Here is a 23499-nt window from a genome sequence, read left to right on the forward strand (position 1 = left end):
AAGTTGAGCAGAGAATCTGCATCAAATTTTGGCAAAAGTTTGATACCTGCTCAGAGGCCTACGCAAAATTTTCAATGTTCTTGACACAATCAAGGAGATCTTGTGCAACTGAAATCTGAGTGTATTTTTAGTCGGCTGAAAGCAGTTTTGGTACAAACTTGGCGGACACATATCTCATACCCAAATTTTCAGTGATAATGGACTGAACTGAACCGTAACTAATCTGCACATCCTCTGATAACTTATGGATGGTGGTTTTACAATTTCCCTTCACAGCTCCACGCACAACTGTGAAGTTGTTCTCAGTTCTGCAGATTGTGGATCTCCAAGAATGTTCGTCAATGTCAACATTTCGTCAGCCGTCTTGGAAACATCTGAACCACTATACACTTGTGTGTGGCTTATACACTCCTCTCTATACACTTTTTGTAACTTTGTGTCGGCTCTATCGCTATGACAACTTTCTCTGTCGTGGTCAATGCGATGATTACATGCTACAGACATTCATTCCAAGCATTGTTGAAAACAGTCGAAGTGAGCTAGAACATTAAAACTTTGTGTGCATGCACAACAGAGTTCAAGGCCAGTCTATGCCAAGTGGCTTCACTCAGCATGCTTTAGCTTTGTTACCATGGCAACAGTTCAGATACTTATTGATCAGACCTCGTGTGTGTGTGTGTATATATATATATATACCATGGAATCTGATGTGGCTTTTTAAACCAGACAATGGCACCCACATACATTGTACATCCAATTTGGACTACCAAGGGCTGCAGATAAGATCTGATCATTGTGGGTCTTAAAATGTTTTTTGAGGCCTCCGTTAGATTTGCAAACCTTCCAGCATACACTGCCTTCAAAGGTGTGCACAGACATATAATCAGAATAGTTGGTGGAGGTTCGTTTTCCATGGGTTCGCAAATGAAATTTGAGCCTGGCAAAAGAAAGGCATGGTCTGTTACAAACTGTGCACACAAAAAGGTCTTTGTCATTCACCTTCTTGATTGTAACATTCTTCCTTAGATTTCTTTTGAGTCTTACATGCATTATCCTGGCCTCTTCAAATGCTTTCACTCCACTCTACATTTTTGTTTGCCATCCACCTCAATCTGAAGCAAGGGTTTCTATGTCTTCTGGATCCATTCCAAGTAACTTCATAGAAGTCTTTATGCTGTCATTAAACCTTTTTTTAGGTTTATGCTGATAGTGTTTCCCCTCTGCAACCTCACCATAATACAGCTGTTTCGGCATGCATTCATCTGCCATTCGAACAATATGGCCACACCATCTCATTTGCTTCCTCAAAATCATAGCTTTAATTGAGGTGATGCCTGCAGATGCAAGGACATCTGTGTTTGGAGTAAAAGAACACCATTTAATGTTTAAAATGCAATGAAGGCATTTATATATATATATATATATATATGTGTGTGTGTGTGTGTGTATACACACACATATATATATACATCTATTTGTATGTCAGTGTTTGTGTCTGTCCACCCATCACCGCTTGACAACTGGTGTTGGTGTTTACATCCCTGTAACTTAGTGGTTCAGCAAAAGAGGCCAATAAAATAAACACGCTTAAAAAAATGAGTTCTGAGGTCAATTTGTACGACTAGAAAAAAAAACCTTCAAGGTGGTGCTCCAACATGGCTGCAGTCAAACAAGTGGAACAAGTAAATGAATAAAAGATTATATATATTCATCATCATCGTTTAACACCGTTCTGTTGATTGTGTCAGCTGGGGCCCTCGTCGCAACCAATGGAGTGCTTCTTTTATATATATATAATATATATATATATATATATATGCATACTCATATACATGCAGGCACAGGTGTGGCTGCGTGGTAAGAAGCTTGCTTCCCAACCACATAGTTCTGGGTTCAGTCCCACTGCATGGCTGGCTCCTTGGGCAAGTGTCTTCAGCCATAGCCTCAGGCCAACCAAAGCCTTGTAAGTGAATTTGGTTGACAGAAACTGAAAGAAGCTGCCATATGTGTGTGTGTGTGTGTATGTATATATATATATATATATATATATATATACATGCATACATACATACATACACACACACATGCACATACGTGGCCTTATCAATAAGTATCCAGACTGTTGTCATTGGAATGAAGCTAAAACATGCAGAGTGAAACCGCTTGAACTCTGCTGTGCATGTGATCATTGCATTGACCATGATAGAGAAAGTTGAGCAGAGAATCTGCATCAAATTTTGGCAAAAGTTTGATACCTGCTCAGAGGCCTACGCAAAATTTTCAATGTTCTTGACACAATCAAGGAGATCTTGTGCAACTGAAATCTGAGTGTATTTTTAGTCGGCTGAAAGCAGTTTTGGTACAAACTTGGCGGACACATATCTCATACCCAAATTTTCAGTGATAATGGACTGAACTGAACCGTAACTAATCTGCACATCCTCTGATAACTTATGGATGGTGGTTTTACAATTTCCCTTCACAGCTCCACGCACAACTGTGAAGTTGTTCTCAGTTCTGCAGATTGTGGATCTCCAAGAATGTTCGTCAATGTCAACATTTCGTCAGCCGTCTTGGAAACATCTGAACCACTATACACTTGTGTGTGGCTTATACACTCCTCTCTATACACTTTTTGTAACTTTGTGTCGGCTCTATCGCTATGACAACTTTCTCTGTCGTGGTCAATGCGATGATTACATGCTACAGACATTCATTCCAAGCATTGTTGAAAACAGTCGAAGTGAGCTAGAACATTAAAACTTTGTGTGCATGCACAACAGAGTTCAAGGCCAGTCTATGCCAAGTGGCTTCACTCAGCATGCTTTAGCTTTGTTACCATGGCAACAGTTCAGATACTTATTGATCAGACCTCGTGTGTGTGTGTGTATATATATATATATACCATGGAATCTGATGTGGCTTTTTAAACCAGACAATGGCACCCACATACATTGTACATCCAATTTGGACTACCAAGGGCTGCAGATAAGATCTGATCATTGTGGGTCTTAAAATGTTTTTTGAGGCCTCCGTTAGATTTGCAAACCTTCCAGCATACACTGCCTTCAAAGGTGTGCACAGACATATAATCAGAATAGTTGGTGGAGGTTCGTTTTCCATGGGTTCGCAAATGAAATTTGAGCCTGGCAAAAGAAAGGCATGGTCTGTTACAAACTGTGCACACAAAAAGGTCTTTGTCATTCACCTTCTTGATTGTAACATTCTTCCTTAGATTTCTTTTGAGTCTTACATGCATTATCCTGGCCTCTTCAAATGCTTTCACTCCACTCTACATTTTTGTTTGCCATCCACCTCAATCTGAAGCAAGGGTTTCTATGTCTTCTGGATCCATTCCAAGTAACTTCATAGAAGTCTTTATGCTGTCATTAAACCTTTTTTTAGGTTTATGCTGATAGTGTTTCCCCTCTGCAACCTCACCATAATACAGCTGTTTCGGCATGCATTCATCTGCCATTCGAACAATATGGCCACACCATCTCATTTGCTTCCTCAAAATCATAGCTTTAATTGAGGTGATGCCTGCAGATGCAAGGACATCTGTGTTTGGAGTAAAAGAACACCATTTAATGTTTAAAATGCAATGAAGGCATTTATATATATATATATATATATGTGTGTGTGTGTGTGTGTATACACACACATATATATATACATCTATTTGTATGTCAGTGTTTGTGTCTGTCCACCCATCACCGCTTGACAACTGGTGTTGGTGTTTACATCCCTGTAACTTAGTGGTTCAGCAAAAGAGGCCAATAAAATAAACACGCTTAAAAAAATGAGTTCTGAGGTCAATTTGTACGACTAGAAAAAAAAACCTTCAAGGTGGTGCTCCAACATGGCTGCAGTCAAACAAGTGGAACAAGTAAATGAATAAAAGATTATATATATTCATCATCATCGTTTAACACCCGTTCTGTTGATTGTGTCAGCTGGGGCCCTCGTCGCAACCAATGGAGTGCTTCTTTTATATATATATATATATATATATATATAGAGAGAGAGAGAGAGAGATGCATATATATTTATATCAGGTCATCTCTTACATATGAGTGATATCAGAATTTCAAAGCAACTTCTCTTTGGCCTATTCCCAATAGGAAAGTCAGTTGGAAGGCTACTCTTGCACTACAAAGACAAACTAAAAGACAATCTGAAGCAATGCAACATTCCCTTTTCTTCCTGGGAAAACAAAGCATCAGAATGCTGGACCTGGCGCTAGTCCTGCTTCTCCTCAGTTCAAAGATTTGAGCAAAGTTGACTCCAACAGCAAAACAAACTTTGTGCAAGTATGAGGGCACGCTGACAGAACAGTGCTTCTCTAAATGGAAACCTTACCTGTCATTGTGGTTTTGTAGCACAAAGCAAAGCAGGCCTTGTCGTCCACTCAAGGAAACACATAGTAAATAGTCCACAAGTACTCAAGCAAACTGAGTCCTCAACTTGTTCCATTTGCCAAAAATTTTGCAAGGCACCAGCAAACCTCAAGAGACACATCTGTGTTCATAGAACATGATTAACACTTTATTTCATTGAACCCTCATTTGTCATTCACAAGAGAATCTGTCATGTATATGTATATATGTGTGTGTGTATATGTATTTATTTTATGTAGGCATATGTATATGTATATATATATATATATTATATATATATATATATATATATATATATATATAGATAGATAGATAGATGTACATATGTGTGTGTTTATGTATGACTGTGTATCTGTGTGTACCTTTTTTTGTACTTTCTGCTTTTTCCTATTGTCACCAAGATAGATCGCTAGCCACTACACATTCTTTATTTTATCTCCTTGTTTCTTTCTGTGTTCCTTTCTGTGGAAGAGCATAGGCTTGAAACGTTAAGGACTTTTTTCACTTCCTGAGCGTTAAACTAATACATCTGTTTGTTGTCTACACCACCTGCCTTCGTCTTTTGTTTTTTTGTGAATTCTCCCTATATCAGTATATATATATGTGTACATATATCTGTATATGTGTGTGTGTGTTTATATATATATATATATATCATCATTAAATAAGTATCGTTTACTCACTCGCAACCACTTCTAGGCTTTGTCACTAACTCGATTTTTAACCAAATTAGATGTTTACGTTTTTAGATTGGTCATTTTCAGCTCCAAAATTTGAAAATTGCTTTGATAGAAAAAATGGTTTCAGTAAAATATGTGAGGTCGAAAATGGGAGAGTAGCACCTGAAATCAAATTTGAGTCTAAATATTTTTTTTTTTTTTTTGAAAGAAATCTATCCATGTTACTTATATGCAAAAGCATTCAGTAAGAAAAAGTACTGAGGTAAAAACCAGCTAAAAAATAGAGATTAATACCTGAAATTGACTTTGATTCCAAATATTATTCTTATTTCAAGAAAAAACTATATTTAAATTCAACTTTTCTGATAGAGCTCCTCCAGAGGAATCTGATGATGCCAGTTATATATAAAAAAAATTTTTAAGAAACTACTGAGGCCAAATGTGCTGCAAAATGTGGTAACACCTCAAATCAAATTCAAAATCTAAAAAAAATTTTTTTACCTCATATGATAGAACTCATCAAGACAAGTGTCGTGGTGCTAATCTTTTCAAGAGTCAAATGTGTGAGGTCACAAATGGGAGAATAACATGTAAAATCGACTTCCAATATTCTTCTTCTTTCAAAAGAAAACTATATTTAAATTTAACTGTTCTGATAGATCTCAACTACGGGAATCCCATGCTGCTAATTATATCAAAAAATATTTTAAATAAAAAACTACTGGGGCCAAATGTGCCGTACACAGTGGTAACACCTAAAAACAAATTCAAAACCTAAACATTTTGTTTCTGTGTAAAAGTTTTGTTTTTCTTTAACTCATATGATAAAACTCATCAAGACGAGTGTCATGGTGCTAATATTTTCCAAATATATTCAGGCTCAGGAGTGGCTGTGTGGTAAGTAGCTTGCTTCCTAACCACATGGTTCTGGGTTCAGTCCCACTGCATGACACCTTAGGCAAGTGTCTTCTACTATAGCTTCAGGTCAACCAAAGCCTTTTGAGTGGATTTGGTAGACAAAAACTGAAAAAATCCTGTCATATGTGTGTGTATGTATGTATTTGTGTGTCTGTGTTTGTCTCCCCACCATCGCTTGACAACTGACGTTGGTGAGTTTACGTCCTCATAACTTAGCAGTTTGGCAAAAGAGACCGATAGAATTAGTACTAGGCTTACAAAGAATAAGTTCTGGGATCGATTTGTTCGACTAAAGGCTATTGATGCTAAAGATTTGTCTAATGAACTGAATGTCATATCAAGAAGACTTGGAAAATCCTATGGTCCTCTGAAAATGCTTGAAATGCTTTGGGAGCAGAACCAAAGAGAAAGCTTTCCAAATTTGTACATGGCTCTCAGAATCCTGCTAACCCTACCAGTAAGTGTTACAAGTGGAGAACATAGCTTTTCAAAACTTATATTAACAAAGACATATCTTCAACGGCATAAGAGAGGCTCACCGGACTTGCTACAATTTCCATAGAACATGAAATTTATAGAAAACTTCAACTCCAAGAGCTTGTAAAAGATTTTGCAAGACAGAAAGCTTGTAAAATTAGCTTTTAAGTACAAAGAGTGAAAAACAACTGTATTTAAATATTTCAACAACCAATAATAAAAAGGACAACACCTTTGAATCAAATCAAATCAAAGGAAAGGAATACAAACAAATATGGTGAATTATTGTTTGTTTACCATATTTGTTTGCATCCAATTAGTAAAATATTAAATTTTCAATACATGTTTATTAGTTCAATACATCATGTTTATTATTATTATATATTTTTTCATTAAAAGAAATAAATTTTAGAATTTTCTTTTACAAGTGACTTCAAATTGCTCCTATGTTTATTCATATTTCTAAAAACTTAATTGGGGAAATCCCTAGCTTGTTGGACTTGCTTCACTTGCCATTGTTCCACCCTGTGGAGTGGGGTTTAAAATTTGATTTGCCTAGGGCATCAGTTACCGTAGGACTGACACTACAATTGGATGCTCTTCCTAAGACCAACCACTCTGAGAGTGTAGTAGATGCTTTTTGCATGCCACCAGCATGAGTGCCATTGATCTGATACCAGCATCGGTCATGACTACGGTCTCACTCAGCTTGACAGGTCAACACAAGTATGGTATATCGCCAAGGATCTTGGTCACCTGCCACTGCCTCAGTTTGACAGATCTTCACAAGCACAGTGTATCACCCAATAATTGAAGGGTGCTTTTAATGGGCAAGTTACACGAAACTGGCATCAGCCACAACTGCGATCTCACTCAGCTTGATGTTACTGCCTCAATGAGGCCCAACACATGAGTGGTGCTTTTTATATGCCTCTGGCACGGGTATCAGTCAGTCAGCACTGGCATTAGCTAGGACTATGATTTCACTTGGTTCGACAAGTCTTCTCAAGCACAGCATATCACCCAGCAATTGAAGGGTGCTTTTAATTGGCCATTCAAATGACACTGTCATTGGCCACAACTGTGATCTCACTTGGCTTGACAAGTCTTCTCAAGCAGGGCCTATCATATATATATATATTTATATTGATGTGAGTGTGTGTGTATGTATATATATATATATATATATATATATATATATATACACACACACACATATGTATATATACATACACATACATACATATATCCTGTGGGTGAGATGTGACATTACCCTTCCTATGCATGTGTGAACATTTTTGCTCCAGTAAGCCACATCAGTTCACAGCTATTAAGCCATGAGATATTGCATTAAGGTTTGCCAAAATCTTGGTGATACTCAAGCTCAAACCATCCAGAAGATTCAGCAGACCTTTGGAGGGTGATGCGCTGGACAAAACTAACATCAAAATTTACATAGTTGGCCTTACACAAGCTGAAACAAGAAATGGATTAAGTGGGTTTGGCAAATCATCATATTGAGAATGTTATGTATTTCCTCTTGCTATTTTAACAATGTATGGAGCGCAAGGTCCAAATTTCATCTAGCGGATATTCTTTTATCCACTGAGTCAAATTTATCTATTATGTAAATTTCAAAGCCAAAGCAGTAATGAGAAGAGAGGGGGCAATGAGATAAATCTTACATAGTAACAGTCAGGAGGAAAGAGAGTAATTAGAGGTAAAACTATGTTTAAATCAAATTGAATTGAATTAAGACAGGTTAGTACTCAAATAGCTAGTGATGTGTGGAATGACCATCATGATTTCCTGTTCCCTTGTTCTGAAAGTTCTAATTATCCATCAGGCCAGCCATCTGCATTTTATTGCCAATGTAGTAATATACATCTAGAAAGATACATCATTACTCAAGTCAGTGCCCAGGTTGTGCACTGATTTTGATTCATGAATTGCAATCCTATCACAGTGCATGTTATTATCTTTAGCCCATTTGTCTACTGCGTTCAACTTCTGTTGCAGGTGCACAACATCTCTAGGGTTCTGTATCATCTGAGAGACTTTTGTATCATTTGCATAGCTAGCAAGGGTAGTTATCTAAGCAACTGAGGGCTTTTCTTAGAGGGCCACTATGAATAGCAGTGGCCCCCAAGACAGTGGGACACAACTTATTTGTGTTTTCTTGGCAGCAGGTACCTGATTTCTATCTTTTAGAAAGTCATGTAATCACTCACCAAGTTTTCCAACTATGCCAAGATTATGCAGCTTGTGATATTTCATGCCATGGTTGACTTGATCAAAGGCTTTTACAAAGTTGAAATATATTACATCCACATTTGAGTTGTTGAGCAGCTGCTGTAACACCCAACTATATTGCTGCAAGAGCTGTGTCAGTCAGCAAGTTATTCTCTTCAAGGAATGCAGTTAATTTCCTTTGGACTATCCATTCCATGACTTTGTTGACATGTGAGGTCAGAGAGATAGGTCTATAATTTTTAACATCTCTGTTTCCTTTATGAATAGGACATATTATTTCCTCCTTCAATTTGCCTGGGAGCTTACCACTTGCAAGGAAGCACTGAAAAAGAAGCTGCAGTAGTTTTGCAAGGGCTCACTTACATGATTTGAAAAAGATTGCTGGGAATCCATCAGAACCAGCAGCTGAATGTGCTAGTATTACATCATCTGTAGCTAATATTACATCTTTTTTTTATGTTGATGTAATCAATTGTTACTGCTTCCCTTTTTCCATCTGTAGTAATAAAGGAATTCTTCAGGTTTGTTGACTTGCACGTGCCATAAGGGTAGAGTGAAAAGACTTTCGATTTGTTCGTTCAGTGTTTTACTTATCCTTATTGGGTTTTCTGAGAAGGAACCACCTTTTTGGAAGAGTGACACTACCACGTGTGTGTGTATTGTAGAACAAGTAGAAAGATATATTTCTTCAACACATAAATACTGAACAGTATATATAAAGGATAAAATCCTTTTAAAAGCAGAAAAATTTGCCAGTAACCAGCCATGACATAATATATATGTATGTACGTATGTATGTATGTGTATGTATGTGTGTGTCACCCATGCTAGCATGGAAGACGGATGTTAAACAATGAAGATGATGTATATACATACTCGTGTGTACCAGGTCATGAAAGGTACAGAGAGTTATAGCTCAGTTGATTCAGGATAGAATTAAACTGGATGTGATGCAATTTGGTTTTGTACCTGAGAAACATACCACAGATGTCCTCTTCCTAATAAGACAGTTGCAGGAAAAGTATTTGACCAAAAGCAAGCCATTGTATTTGGTTTTTGTCAACCTGGAGAAATCTTTTGACTGAGTCCCTCGCTTTGTTATCTGGTGGTCTCTAAGGAAGTTAGGAGTAGGTGAGTGAGTGGTACATGCTGTCAGTAGGGTGAGAGTCAGCCATGAATACAGTGATGAATTTAACATACAAGTAGGAGTCTACCAGGGCTCAGTTCTCAGTCCACTATTATTTATCATAGTCCTCCAGGCCATAACAGAGGAATTCAAAATGAGATACCCATGAAACTACCATGTGCAGATGACTTTGCTCTCATTGCAGAATTGGAGAAGAAATTCCAGATATAGAAGCAAAACCGGGAATCAAAGGGCCTTTAAGTTAACCTAGCAAACACAAAAGTTGTTAGCAAGAAAGCAGATAATACTCTCTTGCCATTTGGGAAATGGCTCTGCTCAATATATAGAAAAGGAGTTGGAATTAATTCCATTTGCTGCACCCAGTGTAAGCTATGGACACATAAGGTGGAATCACAGGTAGATTAACATATGTGGAAGTTGTACAGGAACAATATGCACTAAGGACACATGGAAATCAAAATCTCTCAAATACCCAGGAGACTCTCTTGAGATTGTAGATAGTTGTTGTTACCTAGGTGACTAAATTAGCACTGGTGGAGGATGTTTTGAAAGTATAGTTTCTAGAATAAGAATAGGATGGAAAAGTTCAGAGAACTTTTACCTCTTTTGGCAGCAAAAGGATTTTTTATCTCTCAGAGTGAAAGGTAGTGAGACCTGGCCTCTGAATGCATAAGACATGCATAGTCTAGAGAAGAAAGAAAGTAATATGCTCTGTTAGATGTGCCACATCAGTGTGCATGTACAACAGAGTGCAAATGTGTTGAAAGAAAAGTTGGGCATAAGAGGAATCAGATTCCACATGTAAGAAAGAAGACTACATTGGTTTGGACATTTGATGTGTATGAATGGAGACAGCTGTATAAAGAAGTGCCGATCACTGAGAGTGGGTGGCACCTATGGAAGAGGGAGACCCAGGAAGACATGGAATAAAGTGATGAGAACCAATCTCAGGATGTTGGGCCTCACAGAGATGACACTAGACCAAGATGTCTGGCAATATGAGGTTCTTGAGCAGACCTGACCACTTCACTGAAACTGAGTTCTAGAAACACTGGGTTCCATCCCTATCTAACAACAATCAAACTTTTTCCACACTCTACCCCAACAAACCAAACTACATCTTTCTCATTTTCCCTCTTTTCATGCACTATGCTTCTGCTTATCTCTTGCTCCCCAATCCTGTCCTCACTATCCTGCTCACTGTATCATTGCTATCTTGTTGTCCCCCAACCCCCCTGTATGCCCAGGTTTTACCAGTCACTGCTACCCCACCCCTACACTCCTTGCATTCATATGAAGTCTCTATTCCCTACTCATGCACCTTGGCAATACTCTACCATATCTTGAGGACACCAGTCACAGTTAGTGGCAATTGAATTTTTCCTTTGGTTTTATATTGCATATAACTGCCTTCATTATTTTATAATTTTCACATTACTATTGATTCATATGGTAAATACTATATACTGACAGTCAGGATTTAGCTAAACCATCCAGCAATGTAATAGTCACCATTGATGAGCTTAATTTTAAGCAAAACTAGACTAGTATGGTGATCTCACTCACAGTGGGGCCGTTATCTCCCCTGTCAGTGCATAGACATGTGCTTCTTTGCTGTTCTAAGGGTTTTCAACTCTTTATTTCTAGCAATGTAGGTGCTACCCTTCACTGTCAGTCACAGTTAGTGACAATTGAATCTGTTTTCCCTGTTTCTATTTGAATACAGCATTGTGAATTTGAGTAAACTTCTTGAAAGATACTAACAAAGTGTTGAGAGATCCATAGTGTGAGGAATTCTACACAAAGACTATCTGTGGACACTATCAAATGTCTTTTTAAGGTCAATAAAATTTAGTAGTTTTTGATGTTCAATACACTGTTCAATAATATTTCTGAATATAAAGATTTACTCGGTGCAAGATCAGTTGTTATACAATACATTTTGTTCCTCTCAGAGTACAGCACATTTGCAGCTCCTTTCAGCCTGTTTAGAAACACTTTGCAGAAAACTTTACCAGACACTGACTGCAGTGTGATGTCCTGCCAGATATTTCAGTTGGATAGGTCTCCCTTCTTAGGCAGTTTCACAATGATTGCAACAAAGCACGAGTATATATGATGGTAACAAAGTTTATATCAGTGTTAATTGAAAATAGAAATGGTTAGTGATATTAATGCCTGATGAAATTATCTCCTATTTATGTATTTGTACGTGTATGTGCATTGATGTGTAAGCATAATTTTTTTTATCTCTTAGGAAGGGAATGGGTGTACCCATGACCCATTATTTTTTTCAGAGCCTTCCAGATTTGTAGGAGGAAATTATCTTTAAAAAAAACTCTCCTGCTAAAGCACTCAAGGTGTCAGGGACTTGTGTTAAATTGGGTAAATCTAGCTCTCAAATAGGCCATAGTAGGATTTGAACTCATAACACCATGAACCAGAACAAATATCACAAGGGATCCTCTCCAATGCTCTAAAATTTCTCTGGACTTCTTATTTTATTGACCCCCATAAGAGAATGAAAAGCAAAGCTGACCTTAGTGAAATTTGAACTCAAAGCACGAAGAGCTGGAGCAAATACCATATGCTAATTTGACCTATGCTGTAATATCTCTGTCAGTGGTTATGTTCTGTTTTCACTAAAATGCTTGAAATTTTGAAGCTAGTTCAATATTTGTACACATATACTAGTAGACATAGTCTACTAGTAGTCATCTACCAGTTGATTGAGGCATTGATCCTCAAAATGGCAATCTGTTAAAAAGTTTATCATATAATTTATCTTTGAGCTATTGTAATGTTGAAGGGCATTGAATGCATATTGATTACTTATCTTTCAGATTTGAATCAACTGAGTGTATTATTTGAGATTTGGAGATGGAACCTGTCACGGTACTTATTGTAATACAAAAACACTTAAATTACTGACTGCTGTATAGTTAGCTAATTTTCAGAGAAACTTATGTAGTCACACCACTTTTTTAGTTCTCAGATTTAGTTTGACTTCCTAACAAATAATTATTTTGAACAAATAGTTACCTTTGCTAATGTTTCATATTAATTTTTTTAGTTTTCATTAATTTGAAATCCCATCTTATTCATAATGTATTTTTAAAGAAGAAAAGCTAATTATTGTTTCTGTACTTGTCCAGTTTGTGAATGTGATATCTCGAGTGGAAAGTTTCTGCACACATAAAGAACTTTTTGATATTTTTAATGATCAAGGAGTGTCCGACTACCTTGTTGTATATTGGAGGTAAATGATTACTTATTTTCCTTTAATGCATTTTTTTTTGTTTTTTTCTTTGCTTCATTAATTATTGGTTCTTCACTCATTAACCATTTTGTACAGTATTTTTGTCACAACATGTGTTTGTTATGCTAAAAGAGAATAACTCCATACAAACTAAAAAAAATCATTATTTGCTCTGTGTACAATGAAATTTGAAATGATGATTTGCATATTTATTCTTAATGTGTTCTGGCAGATTCAAACACAAATATGCTAATTGCTGTTGTGTGTACGTCACAAGAGAATGACTTCTCTCTTTTCATGATAGCATGGCTCATTGGTGCACAGGATTCTGGAACACTGACATTTTGACATGTTGTGTCCCATCAACTAGAAGTACCAGTTTTTTGAGCCAGAACAAGTCACTAGCTTTGTTTATAATTTCAGAAAAGAAATTGTTTGCTGATGCTGGTATCAGCCAGCTGTTAAAAAATCATTATATGCAGTTTATACAGTGAGAATTGTTATGGTGGTTTGCTTATTTTGTTCTTAATACATTCCAGCAGATTTTAACTCAAATATCTAGTTGCTGTTGGGTATATCACAGGAAAAATGCTCTCTTTTACAATGACAACTTTTTTATTAGCTGGCAGATATCAGCACTGATCATCAAACAGTTTTTTCACTGAAATTATAAACAAAGGCACTGGCTTGTTTAGGCTCAAAGATCCAGATACTTCTGGCTAACAAGACACAATATGTCAAAACACTGGTGTCCCAGAATCCTTTGCATTAATGAGTTGGATGTGTCATGCACATGTTGTCATAAAAGGAGTTGTTATGATGTACACAACATTGACTAGCATATTTATGATTGAATCTTCTGGAATGTATTAAGAAGAAATATGCAAATCCTTGTTTCATTCAAACTATTATCTTTTAGTTCTTTTCTGTTGTAATCAGACAGCAATGGTGGTGTAAGAGCTAACAAATGTTACTGTGAAGAGGTGGTAATGGTTAGAGAGAGAGGAGAAAATATAATGATGAGAATATTTATGATATTGGTAGGCAATGGATTGACAGAATTATTTAATACGTTAGACAAAATGTCTTGCTATATTTGTTTCAACTCTGAATTCAAATCTTGCTGAGGTTAATTTTGCTTTTCAGCTTTCCAGTTCTAGTGTCAATATAATCAACTGTTCCCTTTCCTGAAATTTGGGACTTAGCATCTATGTATTTTACTAACATTATAAGTTATCTAAATCCTAATATTTCAATAATAAACCTCTTGTCCATTATTGTTATGAAAATCTTTAATGCAACCTCATTTGCAAAATATATAGATTTATACATTGACAGTAAAAATGGAAATTTCCATGAGTCCAGCTAGTAATAATAATAAAAAGATATTATACTTAAAAAGATGAGCTGAAGAAAATAAATCCAAGTAAGACAATGGCATTAATTTAAGTGCTGTTGTGCAAAAAATTCTTAATGAATTGAAATTTACCTTTTAGTTTCGAAAAAGAAACTAAAACCTAGGGGTAAAAATCTTTGTTAGTTGGCAAGGTAATCTGTTTTAGTCTTATTAGCTCTCATCAATATAGCATGTTCTTCTGAAGTCAAGGTTAGATACTCATGTTTAGATAATATTGCTTCAAACATCACACACTACAGCCCCCATCCCACATCCCTTCCTGTAACTTTTGAAGGCCAGTTTATAGAGCCACCCTTAAATCATCTGATGGCTTTACAAGACACTATTTCCAGTTACTACCAAAGTGGTACTAACATCCTGTCTGCAATACATGGACCTAGAAATAAAGAAAATAACTGATGGCATAACCATGTGACTGCAGCTAACCAATTGAGGCTTAAACACCTAGAAGCTATTTTGAATGTCTTTCAAACTCTCCATTATCTCTAAATATCTGATGAGATTGATATGTCCTATGCACCCATGAAACTTTCTGAATTAAAACAGTTATATTATATTATATTTGTGTGTGTGTGTGTGTGTGTAAAAATATAAAAATGATGATGTTTATTTTTATGTTAAGTTATATGTAAAAACAATTTATCATTAAACTGAAGGATTACTCAATACTCTTTAATGAGTACATATTTATTAACTTTCACACTGAAAAGGTTGACAGTGACTTAAGTTTTGAAGGCAACCAAGCCAAAACTTAAGTCACTATCAACCTTTACCTTGTAAAAGTTAATATGCTAAAATGTGTTGTGCATATCTATGCACACACAGATGCATGCAGCTGTTTCAATTTACTATCGTTGTTGTTTAATTTTCTCTATTTCTCTGTAGGTTGTTAGCATCTGGTTACTTACAGAGACATGAAGATTTTTTTAGTAATTTTGTTGAAGGTCACAGAACAGTAAAAGAATTTTGTGGACAGGTTTGTTAAATGCAATTTTTCTAATACGTAACAGGCACTAAGGCTTTTTTTCTTTTATGATGTACTTTATATGAATGAAGTCAATTACCTTAGCATATCAGAATATGGGCTTATAACTATATAAGCTACAGTATGAAATTGACTAATTTTGTGAATCTAGCTGAAAAAATAATTTGTCTACAATTTACAAAAATGTTGGAATCTCCGAGACAAATTTCAAAAATGGAATTGGTAAGTGATAAGGTTATTCAGTATTTGTTTAATTAACTCTAATTATGTTTATCTTTGGCAGACAGAAAGGGAAAAAAGAAACCAAGAATTATTAATAAGTTTTTATTTATTCTTTAACTTCATAAAAAAATGATTAGTAAAATTAACTATGCTCAAAAAAAAAAAAATCAGAATACTTTATTTGTTTTAAAGTATTCAAAAAATGTATTTTTGGAAATGTTTTTTGCATTTCAACCTCATTAAAATATTTTATTCTACAAAACACTCACCAGCTATTGAAAAGGTTGCAAGACTCAGCAAAAATTTTAGGAAAAATAAATAAATAAATGACTGGAAACTTTACTGGTGAGTGTGTTAAATAATAAGGCACTAAGAGAGAATGACTCTCCCCAGACACAACTCAATATTATATCTTACATATAAAAAATGCAGTGTGTATCTCGTCTGTCACACTTGCAGGAAAGGAAGAGCAAAACAACAAACAACGAGAGTGAGTTGACAGTGGCAGATGCTAAAGCAGGTAATAGCATTTAAAGGCTTTGCTCTAAAGACTATATTGTAATCAAAATAAACTCCAAATTTTTATTGTGAATTGTATTTACTTTATCAGTTTCTCTCTTTCTCACTCATACACACACACACCTACACACAATTATAGATATGAAATTAAATATTAAACATTTTTGTTTTCAAAATATTATTGTTCACACGTCCTCAGCATTCATACCGATGTTTCACTGCCATGTAGCATGGCAGTTTGCACACATGCATCATACAGTCTACTTTTCACCCCGAGTAAGAGGCCCTTAGTTGCCAGCAGAGGTAGGAGCTCCCTGAACTTTGCCCAGGCTATTCTTACTCTAGTCACTACACTTTCAGAGCAACCAACCCCACTACAGACTTGGTTGCCTAGGTAGCGGAAGCTATTAACTACTTCTAGTTTCTCCCCTGTACATATGTGTGTTTGCGTGTGTTTATGCACATGCATACATTATGGGAGGGATATTTTCAACCAAGATGTTAGAGATGTTAGAGAGGTGGAGGTGGAGTGAGAGAGGTGGGGAATGTGAGTAAAGAAGAAAGAAGTGAGGAAGAAGTAGAGAAAGATGTATAATAAGGTGTAAGATGTATAATGTGTTACATGGTTAGTTGAAGGGAGAGGCAAAGGATGTGAGAAAAAGGGGGAGAGAAGTGTAAATGATGTGGGGAAGGAAAGGTTAAGAGAAAGAAGTATGTTTAGGATACAATATTCAGCAGAGGATGATGTTTCTGGTGGTGGGGTTAAAGAAAGACAGATTGAGAGTTAGACAGAGGAAGCAGTTACATTGAGAGAGAGAGAGAGAGAGAAAGGCAGGTAGCATTTGTATTGTTAAAGTAGATATATATCAACAGGAAGAAAAAGATAAACAAACAATTGAAAGAAATGAGCTTTGTTATTGAAAACTGTAGTGATGATGATGATGGTGGTGTGTTGATAGTGGAAAGCATTTTTTTTTTTGTTGAACTAAATCTGTATTACACTTCTACTGTTTGTTTACACTTTATGCTTTAGTTTGTGAGAGAGAGGAAGAGGGAATTGTAAGAGTGAGTGAGAGAGCAGATAGCAGCCGATGCATTATACTGTTACTCATGTATTTGGTTGAAGTGAGAAGAGAAGAGAAAGAGAGAAATGTTAAAGACAGGAAAATAGGAATTACATGGTTAAAAAGTTTGTTGAAGAAGTAGAGATAAATATAAACTGCTTAGCAGAGGGAAATTTTCAAATCATATAATATATTATTGGGACTAAAAATACAAATCATCCTTTCTCTCTTAAATAGCTTCTCTTAATCTTTTTCATTCTGTGAAATTTCTAAGTTCCTCTAGTTATATTATAATTTCAAATGAAATTTTGTTCATAATACTGTTAAAATCAACATAGCCATCTTTCTTTAATCTATATATACATAAAATCCTTTCTCTCTTTGTCTGTCTGTTCCCAATGCATTCTCAAATGGCTGATCAAACTTTACATGGTAATACTATCAGACCCCGTGAGTGTCAACTTGTAATTTTTTTTTGTCATTTGGAATAAAACAATGCAACATTGGTACTGGTTCAGTATTACATGTCAAAAATCAAAAAATAAAAGTGTAAGAATAACATCTATATTGTAATGTGATATATTGTTTCACTTTTATACTTTTACTTTTAATTCTGACCATGATGACAACGTCACATTTTGTATATGACTGTGTGTCTGCGAATGTATGAATGTGAATATGTCTTACAGTGTGTGTGTCTTTCTGCTTTAGGTACATTATTAAACACACTATATGTATGTGAGGGCTGGTCAGTGTTGATACGAAATTTTATTTTCATTTCAATTAAAACAATATAACATTTCATAGAGATAATCCTTCTATTGTCAACAGAACATTTTATACAACAGCATCACATTTTGTTTATGACTGTGTATCTGTCTGTGAGTGTATGTGTGTAAGTGTATGAGTGTGTATATGTCTCATAGAGCGTGTGCCTTTCTGTGTTAGGTATGTTATTAAACATTCTTATATCTACTCATACATATACATATCTATATATATATAAAATGTATATTGTTGGATTTACCTGTAATTAGATTTGCTTTTAGACAAAAATTATGAAATCAAATTCGGTTTTAACCAACAGATTTGGTTAGAGTTGTTTTATGAAACCAGTCTAAATGCATGATTATTTTAGAATTTAATTGAAACACATAAGGGGTGTATTTTGGTTCGAAATACACTAACAAAAAGGTTAATAGTATACTGTTGGTTTTTCTTGCATTTTATTGATTTCCAGCAGGAGTCACCTCAGATAGAATCAAGTTTGAATTTATCAACTAGCTATGCTTTACATTAAGACTAGCAGAGATACCCGGCATTGCCCATGTTTCATGCAAATATATATATATATATATACACATAATATGTATATATCTTTATATATAAAAGTGAAGTTGTGTGAGTGTCTGTCTCCTACGATTTAGATTCCTAACTACTCCCACATTTTGCGGTGCAGTTTAACCAAAACCAGGTATCTTATAGTCGTGATTCATATCGAGCCCTTCTGGGTCTACGATGAATCTACGATTTAAAAAAAAAATTTACCATCTTTTTTTTCACATTTTTAATGCATTTTTGGCATATATAAGGGAAGTAACTCTCTAAAAATTTATTATTAAATCTCAGAACGTAAAAAGCTAAAGTAACCCCCCCCCCTTTGTGGTTAGCCATATTGAGATGGCTATTATACTTTACATCTCTAAAAATGCTTATATAGTTATTTCCCTTACAAACCCGAGCAATGCCGGGCGATACTGCTAGTTATATATATGTATATATGCCTATATATATGTGAGATAATAGTTTCACTTCAATAGTTCCAGTATTAAAGTGAAACTATCTGACATTACAATAGAGAGATATTGTTTCACTTTTGACACGTAATACTGAAATAGCGGAGAAGATATGATATTGCAGTGGGATCACACTAGGCAAGAAGTTAAAATGACACTACATGGACCCTAAGTAAAGCATGTGTTAAATTTGAATGAAATTGGTTGTGTAGTTCTCAAGTTTTAGGGATTCACACTGACACACAGACAGACAGATACACATTCTCATCTTTATATATGATTGATTGATTCTAGTTTCAGCTCACGAGCTGTGGCCATGCTAGGGCACCGCCATTTATATATAGATTACATTTTTTTTTTCTTAAATTTTTATTTGTTACTAGTCTTTGTATTAATATTCTTCCATAAACTGAAACCTCACTTGGAATCAGAATTGAAATAGAGCTCAAGCATCTAGTAATTGACAAATGTCAAGAATAATTACTGGAAGATGTTTTCAGTGCATCAGTTTCCATATTCTTTAAAAAATTTATTTTAATCCACAAGCTACAGTATCATCCTAAACATAAAATCCATGTGTCAACGCACACATACACATATATTGTATTGCTGCAGTACCAATTGCTTTTTTTCCTTTTACTACCATATATGTCTATTATATTTAATAAATTCACTCAAAATATTGCATTTAAGTATGCTTTTATTCAAAATTATCCGATATTAGAGATTGAGGAATTGGACTGCCTTGATCTTCCTCTTGTTTGTAAATGATATTTGAACTTGTTGATTTGAAGAAAAATGAAATTAGAAAATACAAAACATTTAATGCCTAATATAATTTTATTGAATTACAAATATATAAAGAAGTCATTAACATTGGTAGGTCATGAAGATAGACTGCACTTTCAAGTATTGGTTTAAAATTAACTGAAATAGCGTATGTTGCTTTACTGTAAAATGTAGAGATTGACATTTTAGGTAAGTAACCTTCTCATTGCCTGAGAGATGTGTAAAAATTTTGTATATATAAAGATGAGTGTTGAGAGGTTACAAAACAGAATCATGGATCCAAGCAGTGCTTCATGATTACTTTCTAACCCCCTACAAAGCTCAAATAAGACCAAGATTAGATACTGCTATGCACATTGAGATGTTCAAAACCTATCGAAAAGAAGGGAATCCATCTACTATCTTGCAGGTGAATGTTTTCCTCCTTTTGATTTTCTTATTGCTACTGCAACAGAATTTTCTCTTCTTAAAAGCTGGCTGTATGCTTTTTCACCTAGGTCTACTTGATCAACAGGTCTCCTCCTGCTATTACATTTGCTATGTCTATCCTCCCACATGTAGCATGAAACATTTCATCCAACCTTAACTTTCTAAAACTTCAGCCATTCAGAATTCCTTCTTTGACCACATATTTTCTTCAGAAATTGATCTATAGAGGTTTAAGCTCTTTCTATCCTGACTAAATTATGAAAAAGGAAGCCGAATATCAAATGAGACTCAGAGAGGGGAAAAGAGAGGCAAACATTTTAAAGGGATTATAAAGGAATGAGGGCAAGAAAGATGTTCACTGTGTGATAATGGGAATTGAGAACTAGCAGTTACTTCCAACGTTATCTTCAGCATACATTTATTTGCAGTTAATCCTTCCTGTCTAATACATTCCATCTATTACTAAATATTTTGAGGTATAAAAATGAATGTGTATATGTGTGTCCAAGTTGATAACTATAGTTTTGCAGCTAGGTAACTGAAATTTTGCATAGCAACACATATTTCCCATCAGATCATAACTTATATGACATTTTCTGATAATTCCTTTAAAAAGGAAATGTTTGGATTCAGCAGTTCTGAGCAAATCAACATTCCTAGACCAAATGAAGATTGTTGGAATCTTTTTAAAGCAATGTACCCAAAATATGAATTCATGTTTTTTTTCTTCTTTTTTTTATATTTTTTTAAGGTATTGATAAAACCAGGCAGGGCTGGGTTTTGCTGCTTGGATCTACTAAATTGCAGACTCTTATAACTTTCTAAGTTGCTTCTTGTAGTTGCTGAAAAGTCTATCCTCAGCAAATATGTTAACTTTTCATCTATGATGCAAAACAATTTTAAAGTAAGACATGATATTGTGTGCAGTCCCCTGCTTATTTCCACAACACATAACTCTATGTTAATAATGAATTTGCTCAGTAAATGAACAATAAATTTAATTGGAACCCTAAAAGAGGTCTTTATACTTTCCAAAGTTTCATTTAAAAAATACTATGGTAACATAGGAAATTGCAGCATAGCATCATCATTATCAAATCCATTCTTGAGGAAACTCTGTAGTCAGAACATTTTGTAGTAATCTGTTGCACAGACCCTTTTTTCACTAATTTTTAATGCAAAATTTCTTGCTACCTAACATCATTGAAAATCAGTTTCTATCCATTTATCCCTTAATTCTGTTGCTGACTACATTTGCAGCACATCTCTCACTAGAAAAGCTCTTTCATTTTACATTTTTTCCATCTTTAACTTATACCTTATCTTAGTATTCACTTGGATTATTTTGGTCAACTCTACATCAATTATTTCTTCAAACTCAGACACATGTACTCCCATTCTTCTTTACATCTTACATGTTTGTTGCCAATGCAGTGACTTTTTCTTTAAAATCTGAGGAATTGTGCACTTTTGTTTCTGATCAAAACTGTCCCACCTCTACTTTTGACAAAGCTTTCAGCAGACTCAAAATATCATCTGAAAGCAAATGCTCCAACCACACTTGTAAGTCAAACAACAAAATTTTTATCCTTTAATGTCCACTTGTCTATTTTGTGTCTCAAACAAATCATTCTTCACAATTTCAGACAACTTCAGTTGGACCCAACAACCTATTCTCTTTTGAAAAACATGAAAATCAATAAAACTACTTTGTTAATAAGGAAGTTGCACACATGTTTGTGCACAACAGAAGATGTTCAGATGTTCTAAGTATCCATATATTTCATTGTTATAGCTCATACTAAAGACAAATTTATAATTAACCACTTTCATTGCACTTCCTCCATCATTGTTTATTGTCTGTGTGGTACATTCTGCTGTTTTCTATACATTTTTGGAGTTGGTTGAGCATTTCTTTATAAACATTTTCAAGATGTAAAACAGAACAGATATCTCAACAACTATAGCTGATATATTTTTCTGAAGCACACTTTACCCATGACACCCATAAAGTTATTTGTTTCTCATACTTACAGTAGCCACATATTCACCATTGGGAAAGTTTATTTTAAAAAAAATTTACTTAAAATGGTCAAGAAGAGTTGTTGGTAATAGACACACTCAACTTGGACTGCCTTACTAAAAATTTTATGCTGAAATTTTTTTTATGTAATGTTTGTTCATAGATGAAATGTAGCTAAATGTTTTAATGGCTTATCTTGAGTTTTGATGCACAGCCATCTATACTTGAGGACTCTCTTTTTTACAAAGCTTCTCCAACATAATAAAAGCTCTATAGCCATATTTTAGTGTTTAAAAGAGTGGCTATTGGTATATTAGTTCCCAGGATTAACTTTGAATGTAAAATGCTGTCGGTGAAGGAACTCTATGCTCTTGCAATTAGCCATTCGAATTTTTTTCTGGAAAATCCTGCCAAAACAGTCACAGAAGTCTGGTGCAGGCTTCTGCCCATGCCAGCATGGTAGGTGGAAGTTAAATTATGATGATGATGAACAAACCAATTGTAAAAGAACACAATATCAAGCATTGATGTTGATTATCTAAGCCTTGCTGCTATAGAACAGAATGATTTCAAATAAAATAAAGTTTGAGCACTTCTACCCATGCTAATTGAAATATTTCCCAAATTAATGATCAGGCCACATGGAATGTTAGATTTAGTAAAATTAGTAGATTGGTCAATGTTGAGTTTACAACACTTCTTATGGCTAGTTCTTTGCAGAAGTGGCACAGAATGTTGACAGTGTATCTACACACACATTCCTTTATTTTTATACCTTTTTATGCTGCTAGTTTATCTTTTTCTTGAGTGGGTGGGGGTTGACTCCTATTCTTTTACTTGTTTCAGTCATATGACTGCAGCCGTGCTGGAGCACAGCCTTTGGTTGAACAAATCAACCCCAGGATTTATTCTTTGTAAGCTTAGTACTTATTTAATCAGTTGCTTTTGCTGAACTGCTAAGTTACAGGAATGTACACACACCAACATTGGTGTCAAGCAGTGGTGGGAGGAGACGCACAAATACAGACACACACACACATATATATGACAGGCTTCTTTCAGTTTCTATCTAACAAATCCACTCACAAGGCTTTGGTCGACCCAAGGCTATAATAGAAGAC

At 35.1% G+C, this 23499-nt stretch overlaps 1 protein-coding gene across 1 annotated transcript in view; it reads left to right on the plus strand.

Moving 5' to 3' along the window:
- LOC115217645 overlaps positions 1–23499 on the plus strand; it is a 67239-nt gene that overhangs the window by 39758 nt on the left and 3982 nt on the right. Inside the window, exons 3-4 of the mRNA XM_036506992.1 lie at positions 13031–13134; positions 15437–15527. Coding sequence (XP_036362885.1) covers positions 13031–13134; positions 15437–15527 — 195 coding nt within the window. The remainder of the gene's footprint in view (positions 1–13030; positions 13135–15436; positions 15528–23499) is intronic.

Source organism: Octopus sinensis, linkage group LG11 (genome assembly GCF_006345805.1).
Source record: "Octopus sinensis linkage group LG11, ASM634580v1, whole genome shotgun sequence".
In the NCBI taxonomy this organism is placed as follows: Eukaryota; Metazoa; Mollusca; class Cephalopoda; order Octopoda; family Octopodidae; genus Octopus; species Octopus sinensis.